Here is a 15,622-nt window from a genome sequence, read left to right as displayed (position 1 = left end):
AACAGTGTAGACGGAATAAAAAAAAGTTATCAAAGGCAGTACAAGAACTGTAGCCATGTTTATGCTTTGGCAATGTCACCATTAAGACAGTTTTTGGAACACTAACTTGCCTCCAAGTACTCTGCAAAATTCATAACGTCAACAGAGACAAGAAATAGAAAATGAAATGTGCCTTGTATTCACACAAGGCACAGCCAAACATTTTAAAAACACTGAGGTGTTTGACTAGACCACATTTTATACATCAGTATGAAGAGGTGTTTATAGACATCTGCAATAGATTGCTCAGGATGGCCTGAAGAAGTAGTTTGATTATTAGTGAAGGCAGAATGTATTAGCTTCCTTCCCAACTTCCGGTGGATGAAAAGCACTTTACCTTGCAGGCCTTCTTTTTGCTTGTAATGTTCATCACCCGCTATTGTGAACACTTTGTTCGCTGCAATGTCCACATCATAATGTATAATGACAAGGTTCAGTGCAATTTCTAGTCACAACCTTTTGAGGTATGACATTCAGCGGCTGGAAAAATCAAAAGAAAGCCAAGAGAATTAAAATTGCCTTGCTTGCTGGTTGGTATTCAGTCAGTTTTATTGAGAAAGTTTGTTTTGGTTACGTCTCTTCTAAAAAGAACTTACTCTAGCTACCTGAGAAAGTTGTTCTTAAAAACAGAGTGTCTCTTGTAACTGTGCTCGTGTTTCATAATAAACCTCTCTCTCCAACCACTCCGAATTGCTTGCGACTTTGAATCACTTGTGATGTCCACTAAAAGGTACGTGCCAAAATATTACAGTTTCATGATGCGTAACGCGACATTGAGATAGAAAGCTCGGCGTTTTCTCAATGCATGCTAGCAATGTGTCGAGAGGACAGGAAGGGATATGACCACCTCCGTCCAATGTTGCCGGCATGCCCTACATTTGTGGTGCTCTTGAAGTTTTTTCTGGTGACTATAGGCCTTTTCAGGAACGGCTCCCTAGGCGCTTCCATAGTCCTTCTTGGGCTGCGCAAATTGGTGCGACCCCCCCAAAAATGCACTGTCGAGTGTGTGCCATTAGCCTATGTACTTCCGCATGCAGCCTATCATGGTGGAATTTTCCGCCTCCTGTGGAAAGGTGTGTAGGGCCCAGTAGCATTGCCTGGCTAGACTTGGGTTTTGGCATGTATTTGGTGGGCATTTCTCCGTCTCTAGCTACAGAAGTTGACTAAGTGAGAGTGACAGTACAGTAATGTGATTGCAGAAACTTGCAACACTGCATAAATTACCACAGTTCGATATTCAAAGGTGCGGACTGAGCGCCCTCCGTGATTTTTTTAATGGACACAAATCTAAATAACTGTAGTTCATAATTTACCTTGCCGCTATTTGTGAGAACTCTATCCACAATGTGATCCCGATATATGAACTAGATTGTGCCCATACATACTGTGCTTATTCATGCGTTATAAGCTCTATAGTGTACATAATATGTACATAGTGCCTCTGATTAGTTTTTTCTTTTTGCATTCTTTTTTTTGTTTGTGTGTTTATCTTGTACATTACTGTCATGATGTTGGGATAGCCAGCTCTAATGTAGCCTACCTTCCCATGTTTTGCCAAATATAAATAAAAAAAATAATTAGCACAAAGCCTGTGTAAGAAGGTCGCATTAGCTTTTTGGAGAGGGGGAAAAAGACTGCAAGCAATTAAAATCAGTTCTAAACTGGGATGGGCACACAAACTTGAGATTGTTGCACCTTGGTGGATGCAGCTCATTATCGTTAGATTATTTATGGTTTCGAGTATTTGTTCTACAATGACATGAGCTGCATTGCCATTCACCTCGCCAAGAAAGAGCGAAAGGTTCTCTAGTTGCCATTGGTTTGTAGCTCAGAGCCTGTATGAACTGAACATTCAACTGCTAGACGGAGTCAGTATAGGCCAGAAATGACAACTGCTGCTCTTTTGTTCAAAGCAAACGTAGCACTTACGCACTGCATCTCCTCACATCATGCCCTCCAAAATGTCTATGCCAATAATGGGAGCCTCGGTTGCTGTATATACTACTAAAGCACTGCTGGGCCTTAATCCTACTCCTAGTGTCACAGCTGGCAGTGCATTGGTTTTTTACAAGCTGAAATCCTGAAGTATTACAGCATAAATGAACCAGAGGAATGTGTTTCAAGCTTTAGATTTCATTGAAGCTGAATGTATCTTGTAAGAGCACTTTAAAGTGAACTCACAGTGGTGCCATGAAATGCTCTTCGTCAGTAATGACTAATTTGTCATTTTCTCATATACAGTGGCGGGACCATTGGATGCAGGCAGTCTACTTTCCACCCTATGAATTGAAAGTTTCTGTTGATGAGAAAATTTCTCTTGTTGTTCGGAGAGAGGGCTACAACATTTGTGCTCTTGTTTCTATAAGGTAAGTATGATATCTACTTGGCTACTAACAATTGCGGGTTGTGTGCGCTATGAAGTTGAGTACCGTATTTACTCGTGCAATGAACACACACACATAATAAACGCACCCTCAACTTCAGTCATCAAAATTTGAATTTCTTTTTCCGCCGCCTAATAAACACACCCCCTACATTCATCCTCTGCAGTCCTCCTAATCGACACCTAACACCTTTTTGGCTCTTGGATCTCTTCTGTTTTTATTATTATGCCGACCCTAATCAGCCACCTCTGCTCGCTCTCTCTCTCTCTCCTTTGCCCTCTACCGCGCGCAGTACTATTTTTTTATCTGCACAGCACGTCCCCTGTCTTTTCTAATTATCTGTGCGCCACAGCGGGGTTTGCAAGCAGTGCGAATGTGAAACATTGCAGCTGATAAGCACACAGCGAGGGAAGGTCATGAAATTACCTGCGCCAACCAACAGTCGCTTCCCGTAAATACAAAACTTTAAGGCCCAGCCTCATGCACGCGATTTTCGAGCGATGACGACACGATTTATTGTCGCTATGGCTCTTGCGAAAAGCCCTTTGTGGCCACAGTGTTGCAGGTTTTTGGAAAACCAGATAAAAATCGCTTGTTGCTCAGAATAGATTGTGACTATTTCCACTACATGATAGCACCCCCGATTGTCGCTTCGGTTGCAATTTGTTCTTCATGCTTGTTATCCGCATGTACTTCAAGGAGCGCACTTCTCATGTGGACAGCAAGGTAGTGGCTGTAGTTTGTCATTAATCTTAAAATTGTCATCAACGGTTTGTTTTGATGCTTCGGTGGTTGCTTGCTACAACGTCAAACGGCGACGGCGCTGTCATCGTGCGTGCGATGTTGCCACGAAGTTGGCGAAGTGCGCCATAGCGCACGCTTCTGGGTGCCTTTCGAGATCACAGCAGATACCACTATTGTGGTTAAATGATTGCAAAAAGAAAAGATAACCGTAAAATGCTTTTATGGCGTGTGCGGGCGGCGCAGGAACAGCTTCCAGAAGATGGCACCATCCAGCCACCAAAGACGAGTCAAGTGCAACAAAAAAAAGCTTGTTCGAAGCAGTGTGCGCATATGTCAATTGTGAAATGCTAAGCTTCCAACTTGTTTTGCGTTACGGCATTTTTTGTCCCGAAAAAATTTTCATAAAATTTGCCCCGCATCATAAAAGCAACTCGGCTCCGATTTTTTAAGAAAAGAAATGCGTTTATTACGCTTGTAAATACAGTACTATTTTTTTTGTAAAGTTCTTCATTTGGCTGATTTTACATAGTGAGAGCTTCTATACCCCTACATAACATTGCTTAGTTGAAATGGCACCCTATATGCTACCTCTTCTGTGTCATTCTTGTTTTTGAAGATACACTCTAAACCCGATATAATGAACTCAGATATAGTGAAATATCGGTTGTCATGAAGTAAATGAAGAATAGTATCTTGAGAATATACAGTTTTTGAAGATACACTCTAAACGCGATATAATGAACTCAGATATAGTGAAATATCGGTTGTCATTAAGTAAATGAAGAATAGTATCTTGAGAATATACCTTTATAACAAATTTTTGAATATAACAAACTTATTTTTGTGTAAGATGCAACTTCATAATAGGGGATTTGAGTGTAGTGTAAAAACATTGCCACTATAGTCCTTTTTCTGTGAATGTGTGAGCCAAACATTAAAACACTGTGCATGAAGGCGTTTATGTTCTGTCCCAAACCAGGGAAAACTCAATTTTTTTTTCCGACGTCATCACCAAACATCCACTTATTCACCTGCGGCATACAAGGAGTGACAAGCATGTCTTCATATTGGTAACCATTAATAAATGATGGTCGCTGACTACATGAAATGACGGTAAAGGGAATGATGGTCGCTGACTATGTGGACTAAACGACAGTAGAGGTACGGACGAAACTTCATAACTGCCCATACGACTACAAGACGCTCTTTTTCTGTTGTGGAGTAGCTGGACTCGGCTCGGGAAAGCGTCCTACTAGCATATGCGATCACCCGCTCAGCTCAGTCTTGCCACTGGACGAGTACAGCGCCTAAACCCACGCAGCTGGCATCTGTGTGTACCATGGTAGGAGCGTCCTCATCAAAGTGAGCAAGCACAAGCGGTGTCTGCAGGGGTTGTCGGAGATCGTCAAATGCCGCTTGTTGATCGTCGCCCCCTGTGAACGAAACGTCTTCTCTTGTGAGTCATGTTAACGGTGAGGCTATGTGTGAGAAATTGGTAATAAACCTTCGGTAGTATAGGCATAGGCCAAGGAAACGCCTGACTGCTTTCTTATCTCTTGGCACCGGAAATTTTCTGACGACCGCAATCTTATGGGGATCAGCTCGAACACCTTCATGGCTCACCACATGGCCTGAAAATTGGAGCTCCTTGAAACCGAAACAACACTTCTCAGGTTTCAGTGTCAGGCCGGCAGACCTTATTGCCCTGAATACCGATAGCAGCCCGCTCAGGTGCTACTCAAATGTTTTTGAAAAAACAATTATGTCGTCCAGATAGACCAGACATGTCTGTCACTTAAGGCCTGACAGAACGGTATCCATTAGTCTCTGAAATGTTGCGGGGGCTGAGCACAATTCGAAGGGCAAGACTTTAAATTCATAAAGCCCGTCAGGCGTTACAAAAGCTGTTTTTTTTCTCTATCTCGCTCGTTGACCTCAATTTGCCAATACCCACTTTTGAGGTCCATTGATGAGAAGTAGCGTGCATACCTCAGCCTGTCGAGTGAATCATCGATGCGCGGTAATGGGTATACGTCTTTCTTTGTCACATGGTTCAACTTGCGGTAGCCGACACAAAATCGCAAGCTTTCGTCTTTCTTTTTAACCTGCACTACTGGCAATGCTCAAGGGCTTCTTGACGGCTCGATGACGTCGTCATAGAGCATTTTCTTCACTTGTTCCTGGATTGCTTCACACTCTTTTGGTGCTACGCAGCACGAGTTCTGTCGTATTGGCCTTGCCGTCTCCTTCGTTATTATCCGGTGCTTCGTCAGTGGCATTTGACTGACCCTCGAGGTCAATGAAAAACAGTTTTTGAACTGGTGAAGAAGATCTACTAGACGCTGTCTCTGTGCTGGTGATAAATCCGTGCTTACATCAATAGGTGGTGGGGCTGACGTGGCTTGCGGCTCGTCCTGTTGTACCACACAGCACTCACGGATTTCGGTGTTCTCGTCGAAGTAGGCAACTGTAGTGCCTTGTGTAATGTGTTGCGCTCGTTGGTAAAATTCGTCAACAGAACCTCTGCTTCACCGCACACAACATTGACGATACTTCTGGCAATTGCCACGCCGCAAGAGAGTAGAAGTGTCAATACTTGTTCAGCAATTCCTTCTCCAGTATGCTGCGCGCTGCACGTGGCCGAAACAAGGCGGCATGATAGCGGAGGTATGGTCACGTCGTCAATGACGCGCAGGGATTTTCGGTGTAGCACTGCGCTTTGATCCGCTGAAAAGATCAGTACACCGTCCAGTATATTAATGATGGCACTATATTCACGCAAGAAATCCATCCCTAAGATTGCGTGTTTGCAACACTCGGAAGAATAACGAAAGTTGCGATGAAGGATTCATCCCCTATCTTCATTCTTGCGGTGCACTTTTCGGTAGGTGTGAGTAGCTTCCCTCCAGCTCCTTTAATCTGTGGTTACTTCCATTCTATTAACCTTCCTGAGCTTGTCTGCCAGACTCTCACTCATTATTGAGAAGTTCGCGCCAGTGTCGACCAATGCCATGACGTCATGTCTGTCAATCATAATTACAATTTGGGCAGTAACAACCCCATCTTTCGTCGTATCATTGAAAATTTGTGTCTCTTTGCTCAGCAGTATTGGGGCATTTTCAGCACTTCGACGATTCGCAACCTTCCCCCTGAGATTGCTGCTTTTAGTTTCCTTGGCATGGACTAGGAGATCTCTCTCTCGGCATGTCAGTGGTGCTTCGTCTAGAAGATGGAGAATAACGCCCAGGCGAGGGTGGGCGCGACCGAAACCCAAGAGGAACATTACGCGGGGTCAGGACATTCGTGTCGACGTCAGGCGTTTGGTTGAAATGGCGCCTTGGCAAAGTGGTGCCAAGGCCACCAATGGCGCCTTGGCAAAGTGGTGGCCGCCATGGCATCGAAGTTTCTCTGTACTCTGTAGTACCAAGGCGCTGTCGGTGGATTTTGCTGGTGGTAATGATGCGGTGTCGGTACGTTTGCTGGCTGTTGGTGGACTATGCGTGCATAGCTTGCCTTGGGGGTGCTCGTGTTCGGCTCAGGAAGCAAGAGCGCTTGCCTGGTCTCCTGACGCATAACTTCTGTTACTGAGGCAATTGCGCAGTCATTCGGTTTGGCGACGAGCTTCTTGACCTCTTCTGTACGATTCCTCGTACCAGTTGGCGCAAAGAACCTTCGTCAAGTGTCGTTGCTGTGGTCATGGTTGCCGCGCTGATCGGTGAACTGTAGGTTGGACGGTCATACTGCCAGTAGCGTAGATGCAGTGCGTGTTAGATGGATGTCGCCTACTTGGAGAATTCATCAACACTTGTAGGCGGGTTTCGCACCGGACCAGCGAACAGCTGCTCCTTATCGCCCCGCATGAGGTGGCTAACCTTTTTGGCTTAGGGCATATTGGGATCTGCTCAACGAAACAGCCGTGTCATGTTCTCAACAAACATCGTAACGGATTCATTTGGTTTTTGAATCTGTGACTCGTCTTTCGGTGCTCGCTAACGTATCGAGGAACTTCTGCCAGAACTCATCCCAAGATGCCCACACGCGATTCGTAAAGCATGTTCGGGCTCAGTCTTGAAGCGGAAAATACACGTAGCCCAATTTCTGTGTGGTGTTCCACCCCTTAGCATTCTCTGTGTGCTCGAATTCCTCGAGCCAGTCATGTGCGTCCTCATATGTGTTTCCGTGGAAGTCAGCCGAAAGTCGATGGTTCAGAACAGTTACCTGTGTCGTGCTTGGGCTGGCATGTTGGGGCCAGTGCTTCCAGGCGCCGTCATGCTTTCTGGCAAGGTCACGCTTTCCGGCAATGTACCGAACTCTAGGCTGAGGCCTAACAGGCGCTGGTTGCTGCGGTGAACGGGGGTGTCGATGTGCGGAAGTATTTCTATGCTAGCTGCGGGGCTGTTGTCATGTGTCCCGAACATGTACCCAGCACCTCCACTAGTGTCACAATGCAGAAACAGCATCAGTTGAATACAGGGCGACTCACTTTAATTGTGCCAGAACACTGGTAAACTGATCGAATGAGAATCTCGTCTTTCTCTCTTGGTGCTGCATATCCAATGCGGCAATATGCACCTGCACAAGCCACATTTTTCGCCTTGTCTTAGTTTGTTTTCATGCTAAAAGAAAAGGGCATGCTGGAGAAGCGATATTGGGTTCTTTTACGCTGGGGGATTTTAGTGTCATAAAAAGTGTTTAAAATCTTTGAAAAAATCTGGACCCCCCTCCTCCATCTCTTTTGACTGCTGTTATCAGAACACACCTAGTAGTTTGTTTTAATACCATGAACACCATATTTGCAGCAAGAATCCAAAGATACCTGAAGTACCTGCTTGCAAATGCGGTCTACATATGAATGCCAGCCATTCCAGAATCGGCGCTCTTTCAGATCGATCTCGTCATGAGAAGTTTGCTGCCGCACTCGGAAAGGTACATGAGCAGTGCTTATTAGTTTACTCAACAATTATCTTTGTTTGCCTAATATTGGAAAATCTGCTTTCTTTTCAGGTTATCAAAGAAGAGACTGTATGCTTGTGCATTGGAAGTGACATAATGCTTCCACTCATGGCTTCCAAGCTTGGAGCACAAGTATGTAAAAGTATTTATGTAGCATACAATAAACATGCAGTACTCATATTAGGGCTGCATGGAAGGAAGGTTTAATCCTTTATTTCTTGATAACATTAAACTGTGAATTTTTTCTTTAATTATATAGGTTCTGTAATCAATTCGTAAGTTGATGATTTGGTTATTTTTGTTGCTTCCGGTGTTTGCTTCCGCTCATGGCTTCCAAGCTTGGAGCACAAGTATGTAAAAGTATTTATGTAACATACAATAAACATGCAGTACTCATATTAGTTGTGCATGAAAGGAAGGTTTTATTGTTTGTCTTGATATTATTAAACTATGAATTTTTTTCTTTAATTATATGGGTTCTGTAATCAATTCGTAAGTTCATAATTTGGTTCTTTTTGTTGCTTCCGGTGTTCACCTGCAATCTCCGTCAACTTCAGCTATCTTTGTCTCATGGTTTCAAAACAGTTGAAGCCTGCAGTTCTTAACACATAATACCTTAACTGTATTGAACAGATATAAGCAAACAGTAACATTAAATAAAAGTTTGTGAGACTCTTTTTCTTTTTTTGTCATGACTACTATATTGCATTCAAGTGTGACGGGCATTCCGCTTGCTACATGTACATGCAGTGTACGTGCTCTGTGTAATGTTTGTTGTGCGTAGAGCCTTAACAGAAAGCTATCTACTGGTCATTCAGCAGAAGGAGGCACAAAGGAATGGAATCAGAGACAAATAATACTCACGAAATAGAGCCCATTGTTTATACTGTTAAAGCTCAATCAACTGAAACGAAACCAAATTTTCTGATGTTTATTATCTAAGGAAGAACTTTCAGTTTCCTTGCAGGTACGCACAGGGTTCAATGTTGCTATCATCCTGAAATGAAACTAACTTGGCACCAAGCTTGATTTAAGTTTCTTCTGAAACAAATTAGCAAAAAAAGTGGTGCTATTTTTCTAATTTTGACTCACAGGGAGTTTTTCTTCGAGTGCACCCTAGAGCTATCACGTTGGAAACATCTCGCTGCCATAGTACACCACTGGTTTTACTTTAATGAGGCTGCATGCTGAGATCACGCAAGAAACAGTGAGCTCAATCGTTAGTGGTTGCGACTTGTGAAAGGAAGTCGCCCCGAAATAACATACTTCTGTGTTCTTGTTTTAATTATGCTCATGTGTGCGAGGAGAATTCTGATGCCAAAGACATTTTGAAAAGCCAAACTTGAACTTATGTTTATTTTCTCACTAAATTATAATGGACAAAAAAAAAAAAAAAACAGTCGTGCTGGTATGAACTGATCAGTCTTCTAAAATAACCTTTGTTTGAAAATGTAAAAGTGCCAAGGTGGCTTTAGGTTCAGACTTGCTTCTTCTGCATGCAAAATTCTCATTCCCAGCATAAACAGGTAACCAGCTGGCGACATAGCATTGCTTGTCACTAGCACGTGATAGGGCCAACCATAGCTTCTTGCACAAGTGATGTAATTTTTGGATCAACTTTGCCGATTTATTGTGTATTGCACAATTCTAGTATGACATTAAGCCATTACAACTGGATCAAAAGACATGGGGTATGGGCATGTGTAAAGTGAAATTACTTTGCTTGACTAGAACCTTAGTCTAACATGGCCAATGAATAATGACTTGATTTAGTTAACAACTCACAAGCTATATTGTTTGATCATCACTCATCACTCTATGTTTATTTAGCGTAAACAGTAAAAAAAAGAGCGGGCAAAGTGTGTGCATGCATGCACGCGAGTTTTTTTTTTGTTCGATTTTTTTCCTGCTTCTAAATGAGCAGTCGTGCATTAACATGTGTGAATGTGTGACTGCCCATCTAGAAGCGGCAGATTGGCCGTGCAACCGCCGCGGCCAGGATCGAACACACAACCCGAAGGTTGCATGTTCGATCCTGGCCACGGCGATCGCACTTCAATGGAGGTGAAATGGTAGAGATCCGTATATTGTGTGATGTCAGTGCACATTTAAGAGCACCAGATAGTCGTAATTTCCAGAGCCCTCCACTACAGATATTCCTCATAATCATAGCATGGTTTTGGCATGTAAAACCACAGATATTTCTGAGTTGACTGGTGTATCAAGGCATCGATGCCATGAACGAAGCAAAAGCTCATGTGATGATGTCACCAGGATGTCTTTGATTAGCTAGCTATATTTGTGATGTGACAATGATGCCATTTCGACATCAGATTACATTACATTATCAGATAACATCATCACATGACATCGGTGCTTTCCGCAGCCTCTGTGATCGGCCCACATATCACGGAGGCAATGCAAGACCTGGGGAGGTGCAGAAAGCTTGCAGCACCTCCTATCCTGGAAGCAGCACAAAATGATGTTAGGTGCGAAAAGATTTCGGTGGGTAGTAGGGTAGGATCATTACATCTACTGTGTAGAAAAAGAAGTTTGCTATCACTTTGGTGTTGTCTTAGGTAATTGTTTAGAAAAAAGTGTTTTCTGTCGTGCTGATTTAACAAGCAGTGCCCTTTTTTTCCCGGTGTTCATCTGAGGAAGTGAAGCTAATCATGAATGCCATGAGCCACCTAAGGAACTTAATGCAGTGCCGTGTGTCATCTTGCAACTTCTTGCTTAAAAGGGGTTTATTGCAAAGTGCTTTACTTTTGCCTATGTGTCAGCGTTGTAAGAGAACTTGTTACGAGAACGTTTCACATTTAGCATGCTTAGAAAGCACCTATATAGCTAGTTCTGGAATAATGTGCGTGATGTAAATCTTCTAAAAAAGTAAATCAAAAATACCTTCTGCATGATAGTCAGACACTAATACCGTAAACGATTGCCAAGCGTCATTGAAGTAATTTAATTGAAGCCCATCAGAGATATTATTTAAACTTGTTGCAGTTGTTAAAGCACGTTCTGTGCTTTTGATGCGCTACATATTTTGGTATACACAATTGCCATGCAGTGCCCGAAAGTTTTATGTTGGTTATGTAAAAGGTTATATAAATTATGGGTCTTGTTCTGGTAGACTTGACGCTTTCAGGTAGTACGTGAGGAATTATTTATTGGTCAGTGGCCAGCTCGTAAAGGGATCACATGCAGGTTGCTAAATCGATTCATGGCCACGGCGGCAGCATTTTCGATGGGGCCCAAAATGCTCGGGGCCCGTGTACGTATATTTAGGTGCACGTTAAAAAGCCCCAGGTGGTCCAAATTTCTGGAACCCTGCTCTGCAGCACGTCTCATAATTGTATCGTGGTTCTAGGATGTTAAGCCTGAACAATTATTATTATAAGTAATTACGTGCTTCTGGGTGCTAGCAGGCAAAAGAGGTGTGTTCCACATTCACAATCATGGCGACGAGCGGTGCCAACGGGCAATAACATCTGCTTTTCTTTCCATGGCTTCATTGTCTGCTGAAGGTTATCGAGGCTGTGTCTAACGAATAAAAATAACCCTTTCAATAGTTCCTCTGTCATTCTGTATGATCATTATGTAGCACAAGCAGCATTGGGCAGTAACTAGTTAGTAGCGTGCTACTGGTAACTAGTTACTTTTTTCGGTAACTAGTTACTTTTAAATCTAAGAAACTTGTAACTCTAACAATGTTACTTTTTTATGCAGTAACTGTAACGGAAAAGAAATGGTGCCGTTTCTTTTGTTTTTATAAAAAGCCATCCAACAGGAATATTTGTCAGAGGGCCAATTTTAAGTGCTTTCAACTTATTCGAACTTTTTCTTTGCAATATCCTTTCCACCTTTCAGCTTTTAACTATAGGGCTCCCCTTGCAGTTTAGGAGAATATGTCATTAAAGGGACTGACAATTGATTTTTTTCGACACAGTGTTCTCCGGCGCGACCAAAAGCTTACCCTTCGCCGTGTTTGAAGCTGCAGTAGTTACTCCCAAAAGCACATTGTTATTTTATAAGCAGTATTTTTCGATTTGAAAGGCTCTGAACGCCGATGTGTTTTTGTGCGGCAACACTGAGAATTGATAGCGATGCCAGTAGCCCTTCTAGCGACTTGTGCATGAACACATGAGACGATGTGGCTTTATACAGCCTCCCTGTATTTGTACCACGTTGCGTGCCTGCACCCAACAAGGTTGATGCACCTGTGTCGTGGATGGCTTGTCTTGTCGTCGTTACTCCCTCGACACACGAGCCTAGTCAAGTCACTGCTCATCATTTCTGAGACCAAGTGTAGGTAAAACAAGTCACTCCAAAATTTTAGCGACTTGGAAACTGCGCGCACGGTTTCATGAGCATGTAGAGAAGTTGCTCAAGACGCTCTGATGAGCACGGGATCATTATGTCATGCGAAGCCGTCATCACTTTATTGCGCACTACTAATGCAGGCCTATAAGTACATTTTAATGAAGTAATACCTTTTACTATGAAGAAGCAAACTATATTTTATTACTAACAGGAAAATTGTTGACCACGTACACTAGTTTACGGTCATGTGACGGGGCAGCTCAGATAATAAAGTTTCCACCACCAGATGGCACCACAAGCTATTTTTGCGATTTTCAATGATTGATTGATTGATATGTGGGGTTTAACGTCCCAAAACCACTATATGATTATGAGAGACGCCGTAGTGGAGGGCTCCGGAAATTTAGTCCACCTGGGGTTCTTTAACGTGCACCCAAATCTGAGCACACGGGCCTACATGCGATTTTCAATGAAAAAAAAAAAAAAAAGATATAACTCCACTTCTCACGAGAAAAACAGGGTTGCTTTGAGTCACTATGAAGGACAATCTTTCCATTCTTGCAGTCATCTCATTTCATGTTCTGGGCAGTTGTTGGGCCCTTTAAGAGGAAGAGCTTTCATGCAGAAGAGTGTATTTGAAGTTTCCTTGTAAACTGCTTGTCGTAAATTAATCACGTTGCAACTAAACAGCTTCTTAAGTTCACGTTTTTCGAGGGGGGGGGGGGGGAGGAGATAGGAAGGCACATATACTATTGAGTTCAGATATATATATATATACACACACACACACACACACACACACACACACACACACACACACACACACACACACACACACACACACACACACACACACACACACACATATATATAGAGTTCAGATAACGACCCCACTTAAAATGAACTATACCTGCGTGACCGTGGAAATATACGTTATTTCAACGGCACAGAATCGCACTTACAGTGATTCTCTCTGATCGTTGCCGATCGGTTACAGCGAACGGAGTCTGCGCTCCGGTAACTTGCAGGAAAAAAAAACTTTCGACCATCGATAAGCCTCCAGCGAGCTGCCCATAGATTGTTATTGTTAACCCCCCCCCCCCCTCCCCCCGCTACACTGAATGCCCCGCATCGGCAGACAAGGCCCATGCTTTTCCCACAGCCACTGATATTTTGAAGACAGGTCTGCAAACCTGGGGTTTTGATGGCTAGTTTTTTTTATTGGCATCGGCGGCCTGGAGTGACCGGACCATTTGCTAACATCGTCAGCCACCTAATTGCTGTGTCGTTGCAGTGCACGTACTTGCACTACCCCACCGACTTTCATAATTCACGATTCGTTCCGTGTTTAGGACCTGTTCTCGCTCGCTTCACACTCGGCTCAGCATGCCCATTATTGAAGTCTGCGGATTCGCGCAAGTCCGCTGGTGCCACAATGCAATTCTTTGACCTCTGCGCAAGGAGACCGCTGTCCCAAGTTTTCCTACGCACGAGTAGCGGGTTTCGTGGACCCTGCAAGCAGCTATCCGACGTGCCTTCTTCCCGCATGTTTTAGTTTTCAAGGTCACCTTCCCGCCTTATGAATGAATGGTTCTTGAGAAGAGAAAAAGGGCACCTAGTTTCTGTTCACCTCTTGGGCGACACGGCGAAGTGCCTTGTAGAGGAGGGGCCTTGTAGGGGAGGGGGAAGGAGGGATTAAAAGAATAGTAGAAGGATATAGATAAAGAAGTAGAACAGGCAAGCAGGCATTTTTGTTTTATTTTTTCTTGAGGTTCTAGCTCTGTTCGTGGTGTGCCGGTAAAGCATTCCTTCGTCCCGTGCTCCTAGCTAGTATTATTTCACTGGTGGCTAGAAAACAGCAGTGCGTAATGGCTAAAAGACAAAAGGCTGTGAACTAGTGAAGCATTTTGTAATACTTTTTCTTCCTAACTGATTCTCTTGGACTTTGACTTAAAGGAGCACTGAAACGCTTTTTGAAGTAACCATGGAATGGATTCGCTAAAAGAGCTCGTCATTTCGTAACGAATTCAACGCTGCAAAAATTTTAAGAGTCCGTTCAGTACGAGTGGAGTCTCAAAGATTAGTCGCACTCTGCAAACTCATTCTCTTTTCTCTCATCCAGATGAAAGTGCTGGAAGCTAAGCAGGGAGGGATGGCAAGGGCAAAGAAAATATGTCAGGCGTGCCTCATGACCTTGAGCACTTTTCCTTCTTTTCATTTTTTTTTTCTTCTAATACGTGGCTTTTCCAGTGTGATAGTGCGCGCACGCACGTGGACAAGTTGCAGTCTTTTGCGGCGATCCCTGTAACGACCGAGCACCATATTTAAATCATCCAAAGGCTGATAGATGGCCTTCTACGAGTGATTTTTGAAAGTCTTTCGTGATTTGTCGAAAGAAGAGAAAGTAATTTTAGCTGACTTTGATCATTTATTATGAATGCCAGGCCGCATGCTGTGCTATAAGATTTGGCTCGCATATTCTTGGGAGTCTCCACTACTGATCAGCAGTGTTTTCTAACCATGCTCAAAAGTGTTGCAGGGCCCCTTTACAAAAGCTTGGAGTAGATGGTCTGCTATGCCTATACAGATGTGAAAACTGGGCCATGAAATAACATTTCAGTGCAAAAGAAGCCCTAGAATTTGCCGACTATAAACCCCACCCACCACCGGCGATCGCCATGTGTCCATGGCGCATGTGCCATCACTTGCAACAAGGAGCGGAGCTGTTTTCTACCAATGTTTCAGCTGCTGCAAATCATTCAATTTCAGATCCAAATTGAATAAAGTTAAATTATCTCAATTTTACGTGCAGCTGATCAACAATATCGTTTGCCGAAATGCAGAAGCTCGCAGGGCTGGCAGCTTGTTATACCCTAGCTTGAGAATGCACCAGTGTTGCCAGGCTCTCGGGCCACTCGCATGTTTATAGAAGTATTCAATTACATGTTAATTCCTCGTTAACTCAAAGCCACCGAATCCGGCAAAAATTTTGAGATAAGCGGTATTTCGAGTAAAGCAATACGCCGAAGATGTTTGCCCAGGTCACTGCGAAAGAAAAGCCATTGTTGTGTAGAAAAGGCCCATTGCACTAGAGCTACTGTAGTAAAGGCACAAGAATTTGCAGGAACAAAGAATTTATTACCGAGGACCAAAAAACTGCATGATGCTCGCCTGTTTCG

At 43.4% G+C, this 15,622-nt stretch overlaps 1 protein-coding gene across 2 annotated transcripts in view; it reads left to right on the top strand.

Moving 5' to 3' along the window:
- Nucleotides 1–15,622, top strand: part of LOC119177260 (protein arginine N-methyltransferase 7-like) — a 73,754-nt gene that overhangs the window by 47,176 nt on the left and 10,956 nt on the right. For both annotated transcript variants that reach the window (XM_075884796.1, XM_037428701.2), the window contains exons 8-10: nt 2,281–2,405; nt 7,967–8,093; nt 8,172–8,252. In XM_075884796.1, coding sequence (XP_075740911.1) covers nt 2,281–2,405; nt 7,967–8,093; nt 8,172–8,252 — 333 coding nt within the window. The remainder of the gene's footprint in view (nt 1–2,280; nt 2,406–7,966; nt 8,094–8,171; nt 8,253–15,622) is intronic.

The sequence above is a fragment of the Rhipicephalus microplus genome, unplaced genomic scaffold (genome assembly GCF_043290135.1).
Source record: "Rhipicephalus microplus isolate Deutch F79 unplaced genomic scaffold, USDA_Rmic scaffold_48, whole genome shotgun sequence".
In the NCBI taxonomy this organism is placed as follows: Eukaryota; Metazoa; Arthropoda; class Arachnida; order Ixodida; family Ixodidae; genus Rhipicephalus; species Rhipicephalus microplus.
This window is presented reverse-complemented; position numbering and strand designations above follow the sequence as displayed.